This window comes from Balaenoptera acutorostrata, chromosome 15 (assembly GCF_949987535.1).
Source record: "Balaenoptera acutorostrata chromosome 15, mBalAcu1.1, whole genome shotgun sequence".
NCBI lineage: Eukaryota > Metazoa > Chordata > Mammalia > Artiodactyla > Balaenopteridae > Balaenoptera > Balaenoptera acutorostrata.
Genome location: NC_080078.1, coordinates 70,931,182 through 70,954,532, shown reverse-complemented (window position 1 = coordinate 70,954,532; position 23,351 = coordinate 70,931,182). Strand labels below are relative to the sequence as shown.

General features: G+C 39.5%; 1 protein-coding gene across 1 annotated transcript in view; it reads right to left on the bottom strand.

Annotated features, from left to right (window-relative positions):
- TOP1 (DNA topoisomerase I) overlaps positions 1–23,351 on the bottom strand; it is an 87,276-nt gene that overhangs the window by 40,377 nt on the left and 23,548 nt on the right. The window contains exons 3-5 of the mRNA XM_057530208.1: positions 16,089–16,191; positions 1,443–1,566; positions 224–279 (exon numbers count right to left, since the gene is read on the bottom strand). Coding sequence (XP_057386191.1) covers positions 224–279; positions 1,443–1,566; positions 16,089–16,191 — 283 coding nt within the window. The remainder of the gene's footprint in view (positions 1–223; positions 280–1,442; positions 1,567–16,088; positions 16,192–23,351) is intronic.

The window sequence follows — 23,351 nt, the reverse complement described above, 5'->3', positions numbered from 1 at the left end:
TCATAACAGCCTTCTAGAAAATGTGCTGGTCAGTCTCACTAAATGGCACTCTAGAAATGCTCACATTGGCTCAGACCAAGTCCTTTCACTGCCAACTTCCTCGAAAACCTGGAGATGGCCAGTCAGTGCATTTTAGGTAAGATCAGACAACACTGTAACGTGGGCAGCTGGCCTACTGAACGCACACAGAGAAAGAGAAGCCAAGTCAGCAGAGGAATCTTACCTAGAAAAGCCATTTTCCTTCTCCTTTTTTATTTTTGCATCCCCAGAGGCTCTAATCTGAAAGGTAAAACAACAGTAACTGATTAGTACCTTAAAAGGACTAAACTTGAAGAAGCCTCTACCTTACTTGAGATGATCTGGCCTCCACTCTTGGGGCATCTTGATCTCAGACTGACTCTTCTTGTTAGCAAAACTAAACAGGTGGACCAAAGGTCTTGATGCTCTTCTAAGACTCCTTTTTTACAATTCTTCAGATGAACTGTCCAATTTACTGAGAAACGTTTCCCTTCAAAATGGTGGCTTTTTACCTTTAAATGATGGTAGGCCCCTCTCCCTCAATAAATATACTCCACCTCTCAAGGATTTGCCCTTGGCAGTGCAGACAGGAAATAAAAAACCAAAACAAAACAAAAAGGAGTACTTTATTTCCTATCTTCTCTGATATACGCAAAGTATATTTACGTTTGCCCTCCTTCAACTTTGCAGACATTACAAAAATCTTCACACATACACACAGAGGAATACATATACATACACACATACACACACACACACACACAGAGGGTACCAATGGAAGAATACAAAAAATAGTACAGTGGCTGTCTCCAGAAAGGGAAAGATAGACGACAGTGATTTGAGGGTAAAAGGGAGACGTATTTCTCACTATTATTCCCTATTTCATATTGTCTGAATTTAGCAAGTCCATCCAGCATTACCTTTTTAGAAACTAATATAAAAACTTTTTAAAAAAAGTCTATGCACAGTACTACTACTTATTCACAGCCAGATGTGCATGTCACATGTACCACCTTCTTCAGCCCAGGGGGAAAAAAAACAGATTTTACCAGCAATGAGCTCATTAGGTTACAAGCATCCCACAAAGTTTGTTCTACAGAGATTTGGCTAGCAGAATTAACTTTCCCCATGAAAGAAAACTGACTTTCCCAGAAACCCTACATCCCTCAATTTATCCATTTGCCATATAAAGTAAGGTAATGATATGGATAGGTTTGGTGCATGAAATACAGTGGTAAAGGGCTTTGGTTTTCATAGTCTAAGACTCTGGTTGGCTCTGATGTCTCCTGACACAGACCTTTTTCACTCAAAGCCCAGGGAATCTTACTAGTCAATGAAGGTACTTTCAATACCTGCTTTTACAAGGTAAACAAAATGAAAAGTACATCCCACACATCTTCATTCCCCACTGGAAAGTTCTGTACCTTTTCCTCCTTTCGTTTTTCCTTGTCTCTGTCTTTGTGTTTGTCTTTATGCTTCTCTGAACTTCCATCTTTGTGTTTGGTTTTCTCCTTCTCTTTGTGTTTCTTTTCAGAATCTTTATGTTCACTGTGAAAAATAAGACACAGTTAGCAGAGAAGGGGCAAACAGAGTAGGGACCACAGGGTTCATATCACAAGATTAACTCACAAGATACCCTGAGATAACATGAACCATGGAAACTTAACAATGCTTTAAATAAATAGTCCTGACAGAAGGTTCAAGTAGAGGCTCTTGGCTACATCAGACTTTCTTTATCTTGCTTAATGTTTTAATTTTTTCGAAGGAGCAAAGGAATCAAATAGAAAAAACATAGTCATTCTAAACATACCAGGACATTTTTTTAAGTTACTAAGACTATACAGCAAACCCGCTGTATTTCTACAACATTCTACCAGCAGAAAACTATAACGAAAGCTCCAACTTGAGCTCTCACATCTGATGTGAGGAGGTAGAAACAGTCCACCAAAAATCATTTGGTGGCTCAGTGCCAGAAGTGAGACGTATCACAAGTGTAGCCACTCCAGGGCGTTGTGCAGTCAGCAGCCCGACACAGTCAATGTCTCCTGCCAGCTTAGGAAAAGCTAGTCACTTCTAGCTTTTCTAGCTAGGGCTTATAAATCCTGCTTGGGGGGCTTCCCTGGTGGCGCAGTGGTTGAGAGTCTGCCTGCCAATGCAGGGGACACGGGTTCGAGCCCTGGTCTGGGGGGATCCCACATGCCGCGGAGCAGCTGAGCCCGTGAGCCACAATTGCTGAGCCTGCGCGTCTGGAGCCTGTGCTCTGCAACAGGAGAGGCCGCGATAGTGAGAGGCCCACGCACCGTGATGAAGAGTGGCCCCCACTTGCCACGACTGGAGAAAGCCCTCACGCAGAGACGAAGACCCAACACAGCCAAAAATAAATAAATAAATAAATAAAAACTAGTAAATTGGCCACATAAGATTTAAAAAAAAAAAAAATAAAAAAATAAATCCTGCTTGGTTCTTTCCTCAGAATAAGAAAAGATCCATCTAAAAGCAAGGGCATTTCCTGTGCTAAACATTTAAAGCCTTGCTTTTAAAGGGGTTTGTGGGCACACTGGTAGCACTGTAAAAAGGTGCCGCTTCTCTGGAAAACAAAATATGACATTACAAAACAAGAGCCATTAAAGTGTTCATATCCTGGGTCTCGCTCCTGGAGATTTCTCTCTGGGTAAAACATTACAGAGAGATGTTCATTTTGATGCCTCCCATGACAAAAAACAAACAAGAACAAATAAACAAACAAAAAAGCACCAAGAAACCAGATACAGCCTTGGTAAATAACAAGCGGGGGAAACTGTGATATATCAAAGCTATACATCACAGTTATCATTATCATTATGTAGCTGTTATGCTATAATTTGTGAGTCCTACAAATATACATGGAAAATGTTTACGACACAAATGGAAAAAAGGAATATATAAAATGACTGCAGTTATATAAAAATATGCATGTAGACAAAGACTAAAGAGCAAAAATCAGAAGCTGTATTTTAAGGTGAACACTGGATGACTATTTTCTTCAGTACACTGGGTAGGAGGTTTAGGAACCTTGCTCACCTCAGCAGCCAATATATTCCACAAATTAACAAAAGAGAGCATGAATCAAGTGCTATGAGTTGGGGGTCACCCCAGACACAGGACAGCTGACAGCAACCCCAGATGACAGGGACAGTCAAACCTATAGGCAGCATCGGCTCTTGCCTTTCCTACCACAGACTGTATTTCCTATCTGTCACATTTACCACCTTCAGCCCAGAAGAAAAAAAATAGATTTTACCAGCAATGAGCTCATTAGGTTACAACCATCCCACAAAGTTTGTTCTAAAGAGATTTAGCTAGCATACTCAGCTACATCAAAGGCCAAAAAGGGAGAAACAAATGATGGCGACCAGTTAGGTGAGAGCCCCGGAATGTGGATCAGGAGAGCATCGCTATCACTCATATCTCTGGGCACAAAAGAAGCCCCAACTAAAGATAGGAGTTTGGATAATAAATCAGCAGAAACTCTATGAAATCCAGCCAGGAGGGCAGGGGCACTAGTATAAACAGGACTACAGATTTAGGGAAGACCCAGAACTACCACAGATGGGAAATAAAGCAATGTCCACTCTCCTTGGTTGATATACTCCTCCCTCTATGTTGGTCTCATTACGTTGTTATTTAGATGTGCCACACACAGAAAAATAACAAATTCCTATATAAGCACAGTTTCTTTTTAACTCTAGTATGCTTGGAAGCACATGATGATCGATTTTTCCCACCATGCTTTTTATTCTCAGCATTACTATGATGTCACTCTCTACTCAATTTGCTCTCTCTCATAATCTGTTTTTACCAAAACGCAATGTTTTATAAACAAATTTATCCTTTATTTTGTACAAAATGGCTCCCGATTACAATAACACTCTTACTTCCAGTTCTCATTAATTCTTCCAGCTTTAGAATGGTGAAAAAACAAAGTTGCCAAGATTTGCGATTCTTTAGTTTACATGTATGAAATCACAGGCCCATGGTTTTGATACTACCAGCAAAATGTCTGAGCTTACTATTCTATATACAAGCACTGAAGTTTCAGTTTTTGTTTTGTTTTGAACATTAACTGTAAGAGGAATTAATGGTCATCTACAGAAGTTTCTGCCTAAAAGCAAAAAATGTGGAACAATTACATCCATAATATTAATGGGTGGATATACATCCCTCCCTAGACTAAGAAAAAAGAAAAATCTAAGCAAGCATTGTGCTGCTCAGTGCTTTCACATACATTATTTCATTCAGTCCTCACAACACCTGTGTGAAGTAGGCTTTATTATCCCCTAAACCTGATTTAGAAACAGAGGACCCAGTGGTTCAAAGTCTTACTCAAAGTTACAATGTTAGAAAGAAGGGCAGTTGGGATTTAAACAGTATTTCCATCTCCAAGTTCAGAGCACTTTCCACTAAATCAATCATTACAATTCCATGAAGTTGATACATACCACATAAGGGTAGCCTGGTGTTGTTAGAGACAAATGCATGTCCAGTCTGAGATTTGATGCATAAGATCAAAACTTTATTCTACCATCAGTGGAAACTTTCTAGAATAGAGATCTAGGATATCTGAAATGATAAAACCCTTGGGACAGCTACTTCTCATTTTGTCTTCCCATGAAACTCTAAATGGCTGACTTAAGAATCTAAGTTTAGGAATGCTCTATATTCCTTATTCCTTTATGCTCCACCTCCACGCCTCCCCACCCCCCACCCCCCTTGTTCTCTTTCTCAATGAAAGCAATTCTTAGAACATTAGTCTGTTTCACTAGAAAACTGGCTCTCTGGCCTTCTGGCAATCACAGCATGGGCACCATAAGTATACACATAGGCCTCCAGTTTTCTGCTTTGCTATTCATTACCACACCAAACAGAGATCAGGGAAAAGAAGTCAACAAATGACATGGCAATGAGATAGTACCCAGGCCACCCCAGGAAAGTGAAAAAAGTCAGTACTTCCTCTGCCTGCTAACCAGAGGGAAATCTATTCAGGAAATTCAAAGTTCCTGCTAGAGTAGTAACCACTTTGTAGGTCATAATTAATCACAAAGACCAAAATGAGATGAAACTATCAACTTGACTTTCTAAAGGCAACTCACTCTCCTCTATTCCCAACTGTTTAGATATAAGAGAACAAGTTTGGATTTTTAGACTGAGTTCCGGTGATTCAGGGTTAAGGAACATCTTGTGGTACAATGCATTCCATTGGGGACTATTAGAAATATGGGTTTATGAAGCCCTATTAAGTCTCTTGAACACAATGCTAACATCATATCTACGTGTCAGGTGCTGTTCCTGTCCCTGCCTCCAGAAATAGAGAGCAGAGCACCGGGAGTCCTACCCCTCATCCATAACCCCACACCGACAGAAGTGCTGCCAAAGAGCGAGCCTCAGTGGTAGTCTTTCCTAGGAATCTACCTGAATTAAGTAGCAGATGCACTTGGGGGTCAAAGTCCTATCATACAGAAGCATGTCTAAGGCTGTGCCATGGAAGTTAGAAGCAGAATTTGGCCAGTGGTAGAAAATGCAGCCAATCTGGATCAGTTAGGCTGACTCATCACCATTCAGGATTTCCTAACATGTACCTCTTTTTCCAAAAGACTTAAAACTGGCTTGACTTTCACACTGGCTTAAAGGGCAGCACCTTTCCACTTATGATAGTGAGATGATGGAAATTCTGTCCAGTGCAGAAGAGGAGTTCATATGTTGACTACCTGTTTTAAGAGACATTACCCAGGGCTTCCCTGGTGGCGCAGTGGTTAAGAATCTGCCTGCCAATGCAAGGGACAAGGGTTCGAGCCCTGGCCTGGGAAGACCCCACATGCCGCGGAGCAACTAACCCTGTGCGCCACAACTACTGAGCCTGAGCTCTAGAGCCTGCAAGCCACAACTACTGAGCCCATGTTCCACAACTACTGAAGCCTGCGTGCCTAGAACCCGTGCTCCGCAACAAGAGAAGCCACCGCAGTGAGAAGCCCACGCACCACAATGAAGAGTAGCCCCCGCTCACCGCAACTAAAGAAAGCCCACGCACAGCAACAAAGACCCAACACAGGCAAAAATAAATAAATAAATAAATTTATTTATTTAAAAGAAAAAAAAGAGCCATTACCCATGTCTTTATACTGATCCTGCTACTTTTCCATACACAATAGACACAATATGTAAAAGTCACAAAATGGGTTTTAAATATAACTGAGGACTACAATACTGGCCAGTTTGGGGCAACAGTACAGGTGACTGTAATACTGAAGAAATGTCAGTGGGGCTAAATAAGAAAAATAAACTAGAAGAAAAGCTTGATAATGACCACAGTAAAGAAACCCAAAGATCTGAAGAACAAGTACATTTTAAGAATGAGTTTAGTCTGGGGTACACTGAAGGCCAAAATACAGACAGTAGCTGGCATTCCTAGAACCTCTGAAATGGTCATACTCTTGGATGAAATATGAATTTCATCATCAGGAACTCACAGAGAAAACATCCAATTACTGGCTATACACAGAAGCCGACTCCTTGGCTCGGGGCTCACGTCTGTCTGGGGAAAAGATCTACCTAACATCAGAGCCTAGACAAGCAAAAGTCAATGCCAAACAGAGTAAATGGGAAGATTCAAAGTCACCTCTCGAGTGAGACCCTTGTTGGACCTGAGCAGACAAAAGAGAGGGTTGACCAGGGTTAACCTTAGGAAGGCACTTAGGAAGGCACTTAGGAAGAAGAATGGGAGACAGGGTGGAAGTAGGGGGATGGCAGTAGGAAGCCAAGAGTGAAAATATTTTCTTTCTGCAAGAAGGCATTTGCTGCCTCTTTAGGAAAAAACCCTGTGTCTGATATTCTGGGAAGCTAGGATGTTGGCTATGGGAAACCATTTAAATTTGTTAAAGAAAACTAAAACAATGGTCTGTCCTCTATCAGCAAAAAAAATATTTAACAGATATTTAAACAGTACTAAGTGCCAGGCACTCTTCTAAGCAATTTAATCTCCATTACAAAACTGAGGTAAGTATTTTCATTTTACAGATATGGAAACTGAGACATGGGAAGGTTCAGTAACTTGCCCAAGGAAATACATCTAACGAACAATAACTAGGATTTAAACTCAGGCAGTCATGCATTTGACCACTCTGGTGCCTTACTCCCCAAACAAAGCAAAAACGAAACACTGCTAAGGGGAGAAGAAGCCTCTTTACCTTCTGCGAATAGGACCTAGCCACTAATGGCTAAGAGAACAAACTCATTCCAGCAACCTGCCCACTTCCTCAAGGCAGCAGACCCCTGCAGCTTGCAGCCAATGGAGTCACAGGGGATTCCTATGGGAGAGCCTAGAAAGATTCCAAGCTGTGAAAGGAGGAAACCCTTCAAAGGAAAGCAGACAATTAGAGCTTAAATAATGTTTGTTCAATTAAACATTCTAGGAGGTAAATTCAAAAGTTGCCTCTTGAAAAAATGCAGCAGCTAGTTTCTGAAAGGCTCTGAGAAATGAAGATTTCTCAATGCTCATCCACCATTATAGGTTACTAAATGAAATCCCAAGAATTATTAAAACTTGGGAGTTGAGTGGAATCTTAGAAATTATTTAATCCTTTGTTTGCAGGTCAGAGCAGATAAAGGGATGTGCCCAAAGATGCCAAAGCCGATAGACATTCTGAACTCCCATCCCTCCCCTAAGTTCTTTATCTCTACTAATAGGGTAAACAGTCACACAGTTATCCAAGCTAGGAATCCTTTTTCTTAGACCCCCTCATGCCACTTGTGGCTAAGTCCTATGTTTCCTTTTCTCAACTATTTTCAAAGGCTTCTTGCTCCTTTAGAATCAAGTCCCAGCTTCTTGAAATAGCATTTAATAGTTTTTCCTCAAGCAACTTTTTGGAGCCCTCGTTTTCTAACCCATCCTGTTAACCCAGGCATCCACCTAACTGGATTCTACCCAGAGCAAAGTACGTTACAATGCTTCCATATTTTGTTTATGCTTTTCTCGCTGTCTGGAATGTCACTCTTTCTAGCCATCACCTTTCCTTGTCAAGATCTTAACCATCTTTCCATGGCTGGCTCAAATACCCTTTCCACCATGAAATCTTAAAAAAAAAAGAAAAAAGACTGTAGGTCATTATAATAGGGCTAGATATCATTGAAAACCACGGCACCAAAATAGATGTTATCAATAAGTAACTACTAAATTAGATTCAACTACCAAAATCAACAGCTTCAATTTATCTGAATGATATTCTACCAGGCTTTGTGGTAATCATAATAATCTCAATTACTGAGTATGTTACAGTTTCCAAAGAGCTTTTATCTGCATAATTACATTGAATTCTCCCCCAACACACCTGAAAGCTCGACCAGGCTAGTATTGCTATCAACACTCAACCAAAATGGGAAAAGACCCAGAAGTTAAGCGGCTTGGATAAGGACACACAGCTAGTAAATGATAGAACCTAGCCTCTCCACTTCTATTTTAGTGTGCTTTCCACTACATCACATTGACTCCCATGTGAATGGTGGTGGTACTCAGTTTTCTCATTTCTAAACTACCCAATCTTCTCTATTTACCTATGTTAACTGTCCATTTCTCCCAGACAGGTTGATACAGGGACATGTAGATAAATGGAGGGCTTCAGCAACAGCTCACAAAAAAAGCAGTAAACACATCTCTTAAATGTGATTACTTTCAGAAAAACTGCCCCTAATCTGAGAACCAGTTGCTTAATTCCAGTGCATTTCCCTACGAGCCTATGTTCTCTCAACTCTAATTCAGGTAGGATTTGGAACTGAAGGGAAAGCAGAAACCAAAAGCAACCTTATTCTCACACTGACTGTATAAATTAGCACTGCCAATGTGGCTGGAAAAGCACTTCCTTTACTGTTTCACAGTAGTTCTTTCTATCTTCCCTGGCCTTCCACAAAATTGTCACTCCACCCTGAGCGTCAGGTTTAAAAATGACAAGAGATGCACACAGTCAAAAGCTAGCAGGAGAAATGTTGTATTTCACATGTGACAGTCCTTTGTTTTCTAAATTCAAGCCTCCCCCCCCAATTGCTTTTAATGATGTTGTATATATAAGAGGTCTAGTATTAAAGATAACTTATGCTAAGAATGCAACGTTTCAAGAGAAGTATCTGGTGAGATCCTACAAGCCCAGTGATTCCTTAGCATCTAGTAAGAGTATTCCTTTTATTTCTTTAGAGAGGATTTATATATTGCTTTAAAGGACCTCAAGTGCTAAATATCAACGCTAATGGAAAGAAGCAGTATCAGAGACAAATAACAGAAGAAATTATTTTTATTTGACTTTGGTAGAAACTTCCTGTGATGTTATAGGCCAAAGAGTCAGAGATGGGGTTTTCACAGGGTCAGAATTTAATGAGATTAATACTTCTAATGCCAAAAACTTTAGGGGTTTGGGGCCCAAAGAAAGAGGCAGCGCCTGAAATGATCTGGCCATTTTAAAACCTAAGCTGCCTACAATATGCATATGAGAAAGAGATGCTCATATTTAAACACAGATAGTTTAGCAACACAACTAACCTCTCTTAGGGAGGGAGATTGTTTTGTTTTGTTTTATTTTTTACTGGAAGGAATAATGTAGTGGGAGAAAAATCATACTAGGACTCAGAAGCCCTAGTCTCTCATCCTCACTCTGCCACCACCCTGCCATGTGACTTTGGGCAGGTCACCTCAGACTCATGTCCACACAAAAAAGAGATGAGGTGGAATGATCTTTAACCCCCCCTCCCCTATTTTGCACCTTGAATTAGAATAATAAAAGGAGAAAGCATATGAATAAGATGGGATCTCCTAAGAGGTAGGTCTAAATCCCATTCTATCTCTGAAAGGCTTGTTTCCCATCCTCTGACACTCCAAATATGCAGTACATATTACTATGCAGGACAAAGAGGCCTCCTGGATTTGGGTCCTAAGTGTAGCCTAATGAAAAATGACTGATGCTAATATCTAGCAGAGAAGGAGAGAATATAGATACACATTACTGTAGAACTTGTTTCCTCATAATAGATAGCCACAAAATTAGGCAGGGTTGATGAGCAAAGTGTTAAAATAAAGTGAAGCATTTTGGAACAGAACATGCTACATCTTAATTATCCTGGGCTGCAGAGGTGATTAAACAATCCTCAAGGTTTCCTTAATGTGCTAAGAAGAAAAATGAAGAAACCCAAAACTACCGTTAAGGTCAGAAGTCACTTCAAAAGGAACACAGTGTACAGAATTTTACTGGACCATAACCAACACACCTGCTTTGCTGCAAAGAGGTAGTGTGTCAGGAGAGGTCAAAACAGGAAGCATTTAAAAGTCTGCTTACAACACATCATCTGGTTCAACTGTCTTAAACTTACTCACATGTGAATTAGAGATCCAGGGCTAGATTTAGTCATATATAAACAGAAACTCAGAGCAGGTTCTTCCAATGCCTTTTGGCAAATAGGCTACTGTTTTCTCAAGTATTCTGATTAGAAATGAAGAAAATATTAAAAGGCACAAAATTGCATAGAACAAATTCCTGATTGCCTATGCTATAATCTTGGAAAAGTATGCTTTTAATAGATGTACAAAATATTATCTCTTCACATCTGTAGAGCAGATCACAGTTAAAGAGCTTTCATACTTACTGACTCCCAGGGTCCCTTCTGAAGCATGTATTAATATGAGGAAACTAAGGAAGACGAAAAAGCTCAGTTGAGGAAGGTTAGATAACCTGGTCGAGATCTCATGAGACCTAAGTGGATAGACCAGACCAGAGGCCTTCTCCTAGATACAGGCAAGAAACCATTGTGGACTTTCCAAGAAAGATGATGCCAAAATTACATCCTTTATTTTTAAAAAGGAGATTCTGGTAAAACAGGATAGGGCCAAATTTATGTCCCAAAGCCTTTTATGCCACTTCTACCTAATCTTTTCTCCCATCACAATTGCAAATTATGGTTGGTGAAGTAAGATGTGTCAGAGAGTAAGAGATCCATTTTTAAAAGCTTATGGTTTACACGGGTCGAACCCACACCCCCTGCAGTGGAAGCCTGGAGTCTTAACCACTGGACCACCAGGGAAGTCCCTGTTTTTCTTTAATTAACAATAATCTTTTGATGTTCCTACTACCTGGTTTCTTGCAAAAACTCCTATGTATCCTGGCTCCTCCCTTACCTCTTCAGGGCAGTCCCTCAGAGTCATCTGAGAGGCTGTCTTCCAGGCTTACGTCCTTAGCAAGTCCATCAAATAAAACGTAATTCTCAACTTAAAAAAAAAAAAAGCTTATGGTTTAAATAATAACTTCTATCTTTTTAAAGTCTTTCTGGACAGATTTCAGGTAACATGAAAATTAGTTTTTCTTCATCTGATCTATAAGCATTTTCCTCAGATGATGAAGTTCTTCATGGTCAAGACTATCTCACATTTTTTGGCACTTCACATCAACTAGCACGTCATAAAGATGGCAAGCAAGATAATTCTTGTTTGACATGATCAGCAATTCTACTCCTAAGTATACACCCAAAAGAATTGAAAGCAGGGACTCAAACAGATACTTGTACCCCCATGTTCTTAGCAGCATTATTCACAATAGCCAACAGGTAGAAACAACCCCAAGTATCCATCAACGGATGAATGAATTTTTTATTTTATTTATATTTTTTGTTTGTTTTTTTGTTTTGTTTTGTTTTTGAATGAATTTTTTAAAATGTGGTAGACAGACAACGAAATATTAGTCAACTATAAAAAGGAATGGAGGGGCTTCCCTGGTGGCGCAGTGGTTGAGAATCTGCCTGCTAATGCAGGGGACACGGGTTCGAGCCCTGGTCTGGGAAGATCCCACATGCCACGGAGCAGCTGGGCCCGTGAGCCACAGCTACTGAGCCTGCGCGTCTGGAGCCTGTGCCCCGCAACGGGAGGGGCCGCGATAGTGAAAGGCCCGCGCACCGCGATGAAGAGCGGCCCCCGCACCGCGATGAAGAGTGGCCCCCACTTGCCGTAACCAGAGAAAGCCCTCGCACGAACTGAAGACCCAACACAGCCAAAAATAAATAAATAAATAAATAAAAAAAAAAAAAAAAAAAAAAAAAAAGGAATGGAATTCTGATATTTGACAAAATGGATGAACCTTGAAAACATTATGCTAAGGAAAATAAGCCAGACACAAAAATGACAAATATTTTATGATTCCACTTACATGAGGTAGCTAGAGTGGAAAAATTCACAGATAGAAAATAGAAGTTGCTAATGGATGGGGGCAAGGGGGGATGAGGAGGTATTATTCAAGAGGTTCAGAGATTATTTGGGATGATGATAAAGTTCTGAAGATGGATACTGGGGATGGTTGTACAATATGGTGAATGTACTTAATGCCACTTCAAAATGGCAAACTTTATGTTATGCATATTTCACCACACACACACACAAAAAGGTATTTGAAATGTGGGATGGCCAAAGGGAACCATCCTATAGAATTGAGAATATGTGAACAGGAGAGAGAAGATGGTAACTGGTGTAACCGTAGGTCAACCACTCATTGATTCAATAAACATACACTACTAAGTACCACCTATCTGCCAGGTACTATACTAAGCCTTGAGGATGTAAAATGAATACAACAGACCCCAACATTGTTCGCAGGGACCTCAAGAGTCTAATAGGGCACACAGAACAGTAAAGAGACAATTACAACACCAACACAACTGGTAATTACTATGATAGGGATATATTCAAGGTGCCAGAGAACTCATAAAAATGGCACTTTAATATGAGGGTGGAGGGCAGAAAGGATACCTGAAAGAAGTAAACTCTATGCTGCAACTAAAAGAATGTTCTTAAGAGGGCAACAGAGTATTCCAGAATCAGTAACAGCATATTTTAAAACCTAGAGTATTCAGAAGACATGCTGTGTTTGGGGAACTGAAAAGAAGTTCAGGGAGACTGGAAATGGAACGTGAGAGAAGGGTAAATGGCAAGAGAGGTGGCAGAGGAAGAGAGCCAAAGACTTACAGAATCACTCTGTGAACTGGAATGAGAAGATGAAAAAGGTGGCCAGAAAAGTGGAAAGCCAAGGGAAGCTGGTTTCAAGGAGAAGGCCTGGGCCCAGAATATGGTATATCTTGGCAAATGTTCCATTTGTATTTCACTGTTGAGCGTAATATTCTATAAATGTCAATTAAATCAGGTTGGTTGATGATGTTCAAAGTCTTCTATATCCTTAATGATTTTCTCTCTGCTTATCAATTGAGAAAGAGGTAGTAAAATCTAACTATAAATACGAATTATTTCTCTTTGCAATTCTGTCAGTTTTTAACTTCATGTATTTTGAGGCTCTGATATCAGTGTATAAACATTTACAACTGCTATTTCCTCCTGATTAATTGGTCCCTTTTTATCATTATGAAATGAACTTCTTCATTACTGGCAATATTCTTTGCTCTCAAATCTACTTTGGTAGATATTAATATAGGCTGGACACCTACAAACTGAAGAAAAGATGCATGTGAACTGAGACTGGATTCAACTACTAAAATTAAAATCAGTAGACTAATGAAAATGGAAACTAGATAATCAAGTGGTAAGAAATGAGTGAGTGGTGGGGAAAGACCACAGGAGTGGACTTCTCTGGTGGCACAGTGATTAAGGATCCACCTGCCAACGCAGGGGACATGGGTTTGATCCTTGGTCCAGGAAGATCCCACATGCCGTGGAGCAACTAAGCCCATGCACCACAACTACGGTGCCTGCGCTCTAGAGCCTGCGAGCCACAACTACTGAGCCTGCGAGCCAACTGAGCCCACGTGTCACAACTACTGAAGCTCGCGCGCCCTAGAGCCCATGCGCTGCAACTACTGAGCCCACGTGCCCCAACTACTGAAGCCCATGCACCCTAGAGCTCGTGCGCCGCAACTACTGAGCCCACGCGTCACAACTACTGAAGCCCACGCGCCCGAGGGCCCATGTTCTGAAACAAGAGAAGCTACCGCGATGAGAAGCCCACACACCGCAACGAAGAGTAGCCCCTGCTCGCCGTGACTAGAGAAAGCCTGCGTGCAGCAACGAAGACCCAACGCAGCCAAAAAGTTAAAAAAAAAAAGAAATAAAATTTAAAAATTAAAAAAAAGACTGACCACAGGAGTGATAGATGATTTTGTGAAGAAATATCCTCACTAGAGAAATTAATCTGGTTATTTTAATGATTTATAAAGACTTATTAATTTAAAATTTTCATTTAAAATACGTAAAAATTTTTCATTACTCATAAAAAGAACAGACAGAATTCTCACTTTATCTTTTTTCTTGATAAGCCTTATTTTTTTTATAACTTTTAAAAATAAAAGTAGCATATACACATAATTATATTCTGATCGTATGTGCAGAGTTCAGAGTTATCACAAAATAACGATAAATATGTGATTACCACCAAAGTTAAGAAAAATACCATTGATACCCCACCAGAAGTTCCCCTCATACCATTTTACAATTGCTACCCTTCCTTCCTTCCCAAAGATAACCATGACCCTGAAATTCTAAAGGTCTTGATTAATTTTTTTGTTTTTGAACTTCAAGTAAATTGAAGCATACAATATATATTTTTTGGCTGGTTTCTTTCACTCAACATAGGTTTGTGGAATTCACCTACGCTTATTAACAGCAGTTATTTCATATTTATTTATATATAGTATCCTAAGATGTGAATATACCACACTTTATCCATTTTACTATTAATGAGCATTTAGGAGATTTTCACTTTGGGGCTATTAAAAGCAACGCAGCTCTGAAGAGCTTCGTACATGCCCTTTGGCGCACAAATACACACATTTCTGTTGAGAACACATTCAGGAACGGAATTCTTAGGTTAGAGGGTATACATATGTTAACTTTAGAAGACACTGCTAAGTAGTTTTCCAAAATGATTTAACAATTTATAGTCCCATCAGAAATGGGATTGAGCCACATCATTGTAAGATCTTGGTATTAGCGTTATTTTAATATTTAGCCATTATTACAATGTGTAGCATATTATATTGAGGTTGCATTTCCCTGATGAATAATGTTGAGCATCTTCTAGTATTTTTATTGGCCATGTGGGTATCTTCTTTTGTGAAGAGCTTACTCAGTCCTCTCATGAATTTTTCTGTTGGATTATCTGCCTCATTTTTATTTATTTGTAGAAAATTTCTGTATATATTGGACAAGAAACTTTTGACTATTATTTATGTTGAAAACATCTTGTCTACAGACAATAAGCCAACCTAATGAAATAGTTCTAAGAGACTCTAGGCTACAGGTACTTGTGCCAATAAATGACTGAACTTTATGTTCGCTCTAACAAAACTTCGGCCACTATGAGAATACCCTATGGCTTTCTCACCAACAACTGCCTTTAACTCAAAACGGAAGTTTAAGTCCTCATTTTCAATAAGTGGTCCTATATCCAAAGATACCCTAAGTCTCTGGGCCTAACCACTTGTCTCCTACACCAGAAAAATGGAAGCAAAATGAACAAGAAAACATCTTTCTGATTCCTTTGGATCCCAGAGGGCAGCACCACTGAGTTTCATTTACATTGGTGGTTACTGGCTTTCGTGAGAGCTGAACTCTTCTGGTAACCTGACGAAAGCTAGGAATGTTCTCTCCAGGAATATCTCATATACCCAACCTTTTGTATATGATTTCAGGGGCTTACAAACCATGGAAGCCTAAGTTAAGAATTTTTAAATTTATACCCTTTAAAGTATGGAAAGAAGAAAAATGTATATCTATCAAGTCTCCAATCCAGTCACCTTTTATCAAGGCAAGCTCTCTGGACACTTGATTAAATGCCATCATGTGTTAACAATTCACCATAGTTGCTTTGTACATCCTGATCTGAAAAATGGCATCCCCAGTAAGGCCTGAATTATCAAGGCCATCCTCTTAACAACTCTGGAATCAAAGTCTCTGCTGACTTTGCTATCCATGGTATTTACCTGTGGTTCAAGTAAGGCCTGTTGCAGGTGAGCCAAGCCATAGCCAACCCACTGCTGAATGATGAGGGACTTGCTGGTTCAACCCTTACCTGTTGCTATGCTTGGACTTTTCTCGGTCCTTCTCCTTGTCCTTCTTGTGCTCTTTGTGCCGGTGTTCTCGATCTTTATGTTTATCTTTGTGTTTATGAGAATCTGTAACCATAAGAGATGAGTCAGTAAAGAGCAGTCATGAGCTATATCTCCTGCCCAGCTACCTTGACAAGCTGGTCAAGACGCACAATGACAGGATTTAAATGGCATGGTAGCCATAACAGCACATTCCATTGGAGGGAAAGATTTCACAAAGCAGCCCAGACAAGGCATCCCATTACCCTGCCTCTAAAACCAAGACGTGTTACAAATAAGCAGGAAGAGGAGGGGAGCCAATTCTACCGTAAAAGGAAGCAACAGTTTGGTATTCTTCTCCTAGATCTGGTACTATGAAGACTAAGCCATAAATGATTCGAAGGGATAAATCTTGAACACTGACTTTCAAGAGCAGATGGTTATCTATGTAACTTCTGGAAAATTCAAACCTTAAGGGATACCTGTTTTTAAATCAACTTTAATGAAGTATAATTTCTATACAGTAAGATATACACATTTCAAAGATACAGTGTGGGGCTTCCCTGGTGGCGCAGTGGTTGAGAATCTGCCTGCTAATGCAGGGGACACGGGTTCGAGCCCTGGTCTGGGAAGATCCCACATGCCGCGGAGCGACTAGGTCCGTGAGCCACAATTACTGAGCCTGCGCGTCTGGAGCCTGTGCTCTGCAACAAGAGGCCGCGACAGTGATAGGCCCGCGCACTGCGATGAAGAGTGGCCCCCACGCGCCGCAACTAGAGAAAGCCCTCGCACAGAAACAAAGACCCAACACAGCCCAAAATAAATAAATAAATAAATAAATTTATTAAAAAAAAAAAAAAAAAGATACAGTGTGATAAGTCTAGCATACATATGCACTGATATAATCTCCACCACAATCAAAATTTAGAACAATTCCATCATCCCCAGAAGTCTCCCTTGTGCCCATTCCCAGTCAATCCCCATTTTCCATTACCAGCCCGAAGCAACCACTGATCTGCTAGCACAATGGATTAAATTTGTCTACATTTCTAGTTTCATATGAATGAAAGTACAGAATTTCCTCTTTTGTGTCTGACTTCTTATGCTTAGCAAAATATTTTTGACATTCAACCATGTTGCTGGATGTATCAGTAATTGGTTAGATTTTTATTAGAATGGTACCCCATTGTGTGGATACACTGCAATTTATTTATCCATTCACCTGCTGACGGACATTTGAGTTGTTTTCAGGCATTGGTTTTTACGAATAAATCTGTTACGAACTTTCATACACAAGTCTTTGTGTAGATGTGTTTTCATTTCTCTTAGATACATACTTAATAGTGAAGTTACAGGGTCATACGGTAAGTGTATGTTTAACCTGATAGGAAACTGCCAAACTGTATTCCCAAGTGATTGTATCATTACACATTCCCACCAACAACGGATTAGAGTTCCAACTGCTACAAATTCTCACCAATACCTAGTATTATCAGTCTCTAATTTTAGCCACTCTAGCAGGTATGTAGTGGTATCTCACTGTGGCGCTTTTTTTAAAAAAAATTAATTAATTTATTTATTTTTGGCTGTGTTGGGTCTTCATTGCTGCGCACAGGCTTTCTCCAGTTGCAATGAGCGGGGGCTACTCTTCATTGCGGTGTGCAGGCTTCTCATTGTGGTGGCTTCTCTTGTTGGGGAGCATGGGCTCTAGGCGCGCGGGCTTCAGTAGTTGTGGCACGTGGGCTCAGCAGTTGTGGCTCATGGGCTCTAGAGTGCAGGCTCAGTAGTTATGGTGCACGGGTTTAGCTGCTCTGTGGCATGTGGGATCTTCCTGGGCCAGGGCTCGAACCTGTGTTCCCTGCATCGGCAGGTGGATTCTTAACCACTGCGCCACCAGGGAGGTCCCTCTCACTGTGATTTTAATCCAGTTTCCTGATTAAATGATGGGCAACTTTTCAAGTGCAGATTGGCCACTCACATATCTCCTTCAGTGAAGTATCTCTTCACATCTTTCCCCCACTTAAAAAACGTTGTCTTATTCCTAAGTTGTAAGGGTTCTTTATACATTATCCATTACAAATTTTTGGTTAGACATGTGTATTGTGAATATTCTTTTTTTCTAGGAGTTTTACAGAGGTAAGGGACAGGGAACATTTTTTAAATCTATAAAGATGTCCAGTTGTTCTAGCACCATTTCTCGAAAAGACTGCCTTTTCTTCATTGAATTGCCTTAGGCCTCTTTACTGGAAATGAAATGACCACATAATCATAGATCTGTTTCTGGACCCCATTTTATCCTACACACACACACACACACACACACGCACTATCTTGACTACTAAAGCTTCACAGTAGAGCTTTTTTCCATAGTAAGTTTTGATATCAGGTAATATAAGTACTTTAACTTTGTTCTTTTTCAAAATTGTTTTGGCTATTCTGTCTTCTGTATTTCCATATAAATTTTAGATTCAGTTGGTTGATTTCTTTAAAAAAAAAAGCCAGCTGGGAGTTTGTGTTCATAGGACAATTTGGAGAGATGTGACATCAAAACATTACTGTGTCTTTGCATCCACAAACATGGTATCTCTCTCCACTTTTTAAGGTTATGACTCTCAAATTTTAGTGTATCAGAATTAACCCAAGGGCATACTAAAAATGCAGCTCACTGGGGACATGTCACCCCAATGTTGAATATGAATCAATTAGAAGTTTATGTATCCAACACATGTGGTAGTTTTAAAATATGTCCAACAGATTCTTTGATACTTTTCCTTTCAAGGTGTGACCTAATTTCCTTTTCCTTAAATATGGGCTGGACTGAGTGACTCACTCCTAAAAACAGGATAAAGTGGAAATGTCAGTGTGCAACTTCTAACACCAGGTCATAAAAGGCACTGGATCTTTCTCCTTGCCCTGGAGGAATCCAGTCGCCATACTGTTAGGACATCCAACCAGCCCTATGGAGAGGCCCATGTGGTGAGGAACTGAAACTTCCCGACAATAGCTATGCGATTGAACCACCTTGGAAGTGGGTCCTCAATTAAGCCTTCAGATGACTGCAGTCTCAGACTCTGAGCCAAAACCACCCAGCTAAGCTGTTCCTGGATTCCTGGTTCACACAAACTGTGTTAAGACAAATGTTTGTTATTTTAAGCCATTAAATTTTGAGATAACGTGTTTAATAGCAATAGATAACTAACAATAATGTATAGGCTCTCAATTATTATACGTTATTATAATGTATAATAATGTATAGTGTATATAATAGTGTATAGTAGTGTGTTTACACTACTCCTGGCTCACAGCAAAAAAAGAAGCCACATTTGGCACAATCCATTAAGTATCTATTCTGTGCCAGGCCCTAGGGAAACAGAAATTTGCATGACCGTACCCCCTAGCTGTAAGAAATTCTCATCCCACAGAGATGGGAAAATAAAACCATATGGTGTCAGAAGTAGGACTTGAACCCAACCTTCCATGTAGCATAAAGAACCCTCCAACTTCTGAAAATCTCAAGTCTAAAATTTTAAAATGCTGAGTCAATCTGATACAAAGTTGGTGGCCCCTGTTCACTTGACAATAATTAATACCCTCACTACTTCTGCGCCCAACTAGCACTTATGGTTAAAACCATAATAATGACAAAACATGCCACCAGCACTACAACCTAGAATGAACTCTGTGTTGTTTGATTTTGTTTACAGGCCAGATTTAGCAAACAAGAAACAGAACATCAGGATCTGCTATTATGGCGCAAGCATATGGCAGGGACATAATATATTAAAAAAAAAAATTACTCTGTGTGTAATTCAACAAACACATAAACATGTCCGAAAAAGACTAGAAGATAGACACCAAATGTTAAAAGTAGTCTGGGTGGTCAATTTATGAGCAATTTGAGTTTTTGTGTGTATACTTTGCCTTCTTTTCCAATTTTTTCCCAAGATGAGTCACTTTTATAATAAAAAATAGAAGTTATTTTTTAAATTACCAAGCTTTAAAAATTTATTTTGACAAGTACTGGTGTACACAAGGAAAAAATATTATTAGCTCACTAAAAAGCACTAAATTTAAAGAAAAAGAAAACTAGGTAAAAGATAAGTTGAAAATAATTCCAGGTAGGTTTTAGATAACCAGTCTGCCCAAAACATTATTTTTTTAAGTGCACAAAACCTCAGAATTGATTTTTAAAGCCAGGTCCCCAATTCTTTCAATTGTTAATCTAAAAACATAAAACCAAAAAGTCTGGTAAGAAACTTAAAGCTGTAGCTGAAAATTCCACTAGTGCAAATAAGACCTAGGTCAAAGATCTGAACCCCAAGTGCCCCTAATTTAAAATGTTATTACATGTCTCCTATATGCTCAAATTGTGCTATGTGTGCTGTGACAGGTTCCAAAAAGAATAATATGTGACAACTTCTTCAAATATTTGAATAGCTATAGTATAGTTCCACATGGCAGGCTGGACCTTCTGAGGAGAAATGACAGGGAGGCAAAATGGAATGAGGCATCTCATGAACACCAAAAGTGTGTAAACAAGCTAAATTACCAACTGACAGGGAAGCCACCATAGAGATGATCTGCACTATGTAAACTGATAGATAAATAACCTTTAAAGATGCATACGGAAGTACTTCCAGGTGAAGGATGTCTGCAATTAGCTTTAAAATACTCTCAGGCAAAAAAAAAAAAAAAAAAAAATTGGAGCAATATGGGAATAGAGAAAACAAGATTGGCAAGAGGCTGATAGTTATTGAAGTGAGCAGATAAGATACGTGGGAGTTCACTATACTACTCTCTACCTAAATATGCTTGAAACTTTTCATAATAGAAAGTTAAACACTATCTTTAAGCTTCGTCCCTTCCAATCCCTTATTTTTTTTTTCTTATATAAGGGTACAGCAAGGAGAAGACTAGCCTAGTTCAAGAGAGGATTTGTGTTAAGGAGCAGTAAGAGATAAAGTCTGATAGATGAAATTAACCCAAGTCAAGGTGTCCTACTCTCAGGATGACAAGGAGCTACTTCAAGCAGAAAAAGAACAAAATAAAAGCTATACTTAAGGAGGATTAATTGAAGGGCAGTGTGGGTAGAAGGTAAAAGCCAAATAACTAGCTAGTGTTTTTGAAGCAATCTAGAAAAAAGTGATAACACAAACGGATTGAGAAGAAAGGAGAAAACGTAAAAGCATGTTGAAAAAGAGGAAGTAGAATCCAGTTCCAGGAACTCACTGGTATGTGTAATCAATAAATGCAGGGGAAGAGTCAAAGAAGACTCAAAGACTTTAAGTCGAGGTGACAAGAACAAGGTGCCTTGGAAGAAGACACAGGAAAGCTGTGCAGAACAAAAATGAAGAGAACAAAAAGAGTGAGGAAATGATGAAACTAACTGAAGTCATATCGTATTTAAGGTAACACTGGGACATCTAAAGATGCTGGTCAGAAGAGATACCGATATGGGCACGATAATCTACATCCCCCATAGTGAAAATGTTTGTAGACAGCATACTAATGGACTTGAAGATTACTTTTAGTACATACTCTTTCCCTTAACTGGAATTCATCTAAGAATAGATATTGTTAAAATGTTTTGGAGAAAGGATCTTGCCACTTCAAGCATCTGTTAAATGCAAAAAGAATTGTTTTGAACTTGACTGGTAGATTAGAAATGAAAGGTGCAAACCACCGTATATTAAGTCACCAGAAAACCCCATTCATTGTGAATTCTGGTCACCCAATAACCTCTTGATGACAGGTGTTTCAAACCCTAGCCTTCAAAAATTCAAGATAAAGACATGGGAGGAAGATTGATTCCTGAAATACGGCAGCCTTGAGAAGACGTTAACAACTAATTCCTTTCACTCTAACTTAACTAGAGTTACTCCCTAAGAATAGATATGTCAATGAACAGAGAGAGAGAATAGGAATCAACATGTTCTGTTATTGTCACCTAAGATGTTCCTTGAGGTTAACAAAGATTTTAAGTAAAGAGACTTCCAAATGACAGAAGAGGTAAGTATCTGTGTCTTCTCAGATTGCAGGAATAGTTGCTGGCTAGCATTACACAGTGACTTGATGGATAATGTGCAAAACAAAAACAAAAAGCAAAAAACCAACAACCTTTTACTACTAGATTCAGAATTATATTCTGAGGGCTGATTCAGTTCACAACTATTTTGAATGTATTCCTAAATCAAAAGCATCCTGCTCAAGACTCATCAGACACTCTGCCCTCAAGGAGTTTACAATCCAGGAAGGTAATTAAGATATGAACCCAAACAGCCATCGGCAAGCAAGAGAAAAGGGGCACTAAATATAGGTGCTGAACCATGCTAGAGTGCTTACACTGTCTCATTCAATTTTCTTACTACTCTTATGATAAGGAAATATTCCCAATTTCACACAAGAGTAATAGTTATCCCTTTCTAAGGGTGCATTCTGCACAAGGTAGTATGCTTTATGTATTACCTCTAGTTTTCACAACTCTGGGCAGTACTGATTTCACCAAATCTAATACACATTTTTGCCTCTTAACATCTCTGAAAAGGTGCATATGGTTCGTATAACCCCCATAGAGGGGGAATTTGGCAATATCCAGCAGAACTAACTCACATACTCTCTTTTAACCCAGCAATCCATATCTAGGAAATTAGCCTGAAGATATATTTTGAAAGCAGAAAATTTATGCTGGTCTATGTATATGTGAAGGCAGAGAAAATTAGGTCATCAGAGAAGAAACCTTAATTTTAGACTTGCTAAAATGGATTAAAATTCCTTTCCTATCTCCAAAAATCTCGGATGTCAAATGATTGACCTTAAAGCTACAGTGTTTGTATTGCATCATGATGCTCCTATATTTAAAAAGGTAACAGACATTTTCCTAAATGTCTACACATGAAACACACGGGTGTCATTACCTCTGTCTCTTACACCATGGTAGACTTTTCTACTTTTCTGCCCTGTTATTTTTTAGAAAGAGTAGTAAGGTAGTAGGATTATGAGCATTTTGAAACAAGTCTTAAGAGTAAAAATAATGAATCTGGGTTACCTGCCTCCTTTGTTTCCAAGTGAAAAGTGATATAATGAGGAGAAACAATCTGATTCCACCAGAGAACAGAAATAAAGAGCCTGGATCCAACAGGGCAATGAGGCGTTAACACAGGCTTCCTGGAGGAGGCAGTGTTTGAACTAAGTCTTACTAAAGGCTAAGAGGGAGGTAGCAAGGTAGAGACAGAGAGAGGGAATTCTTG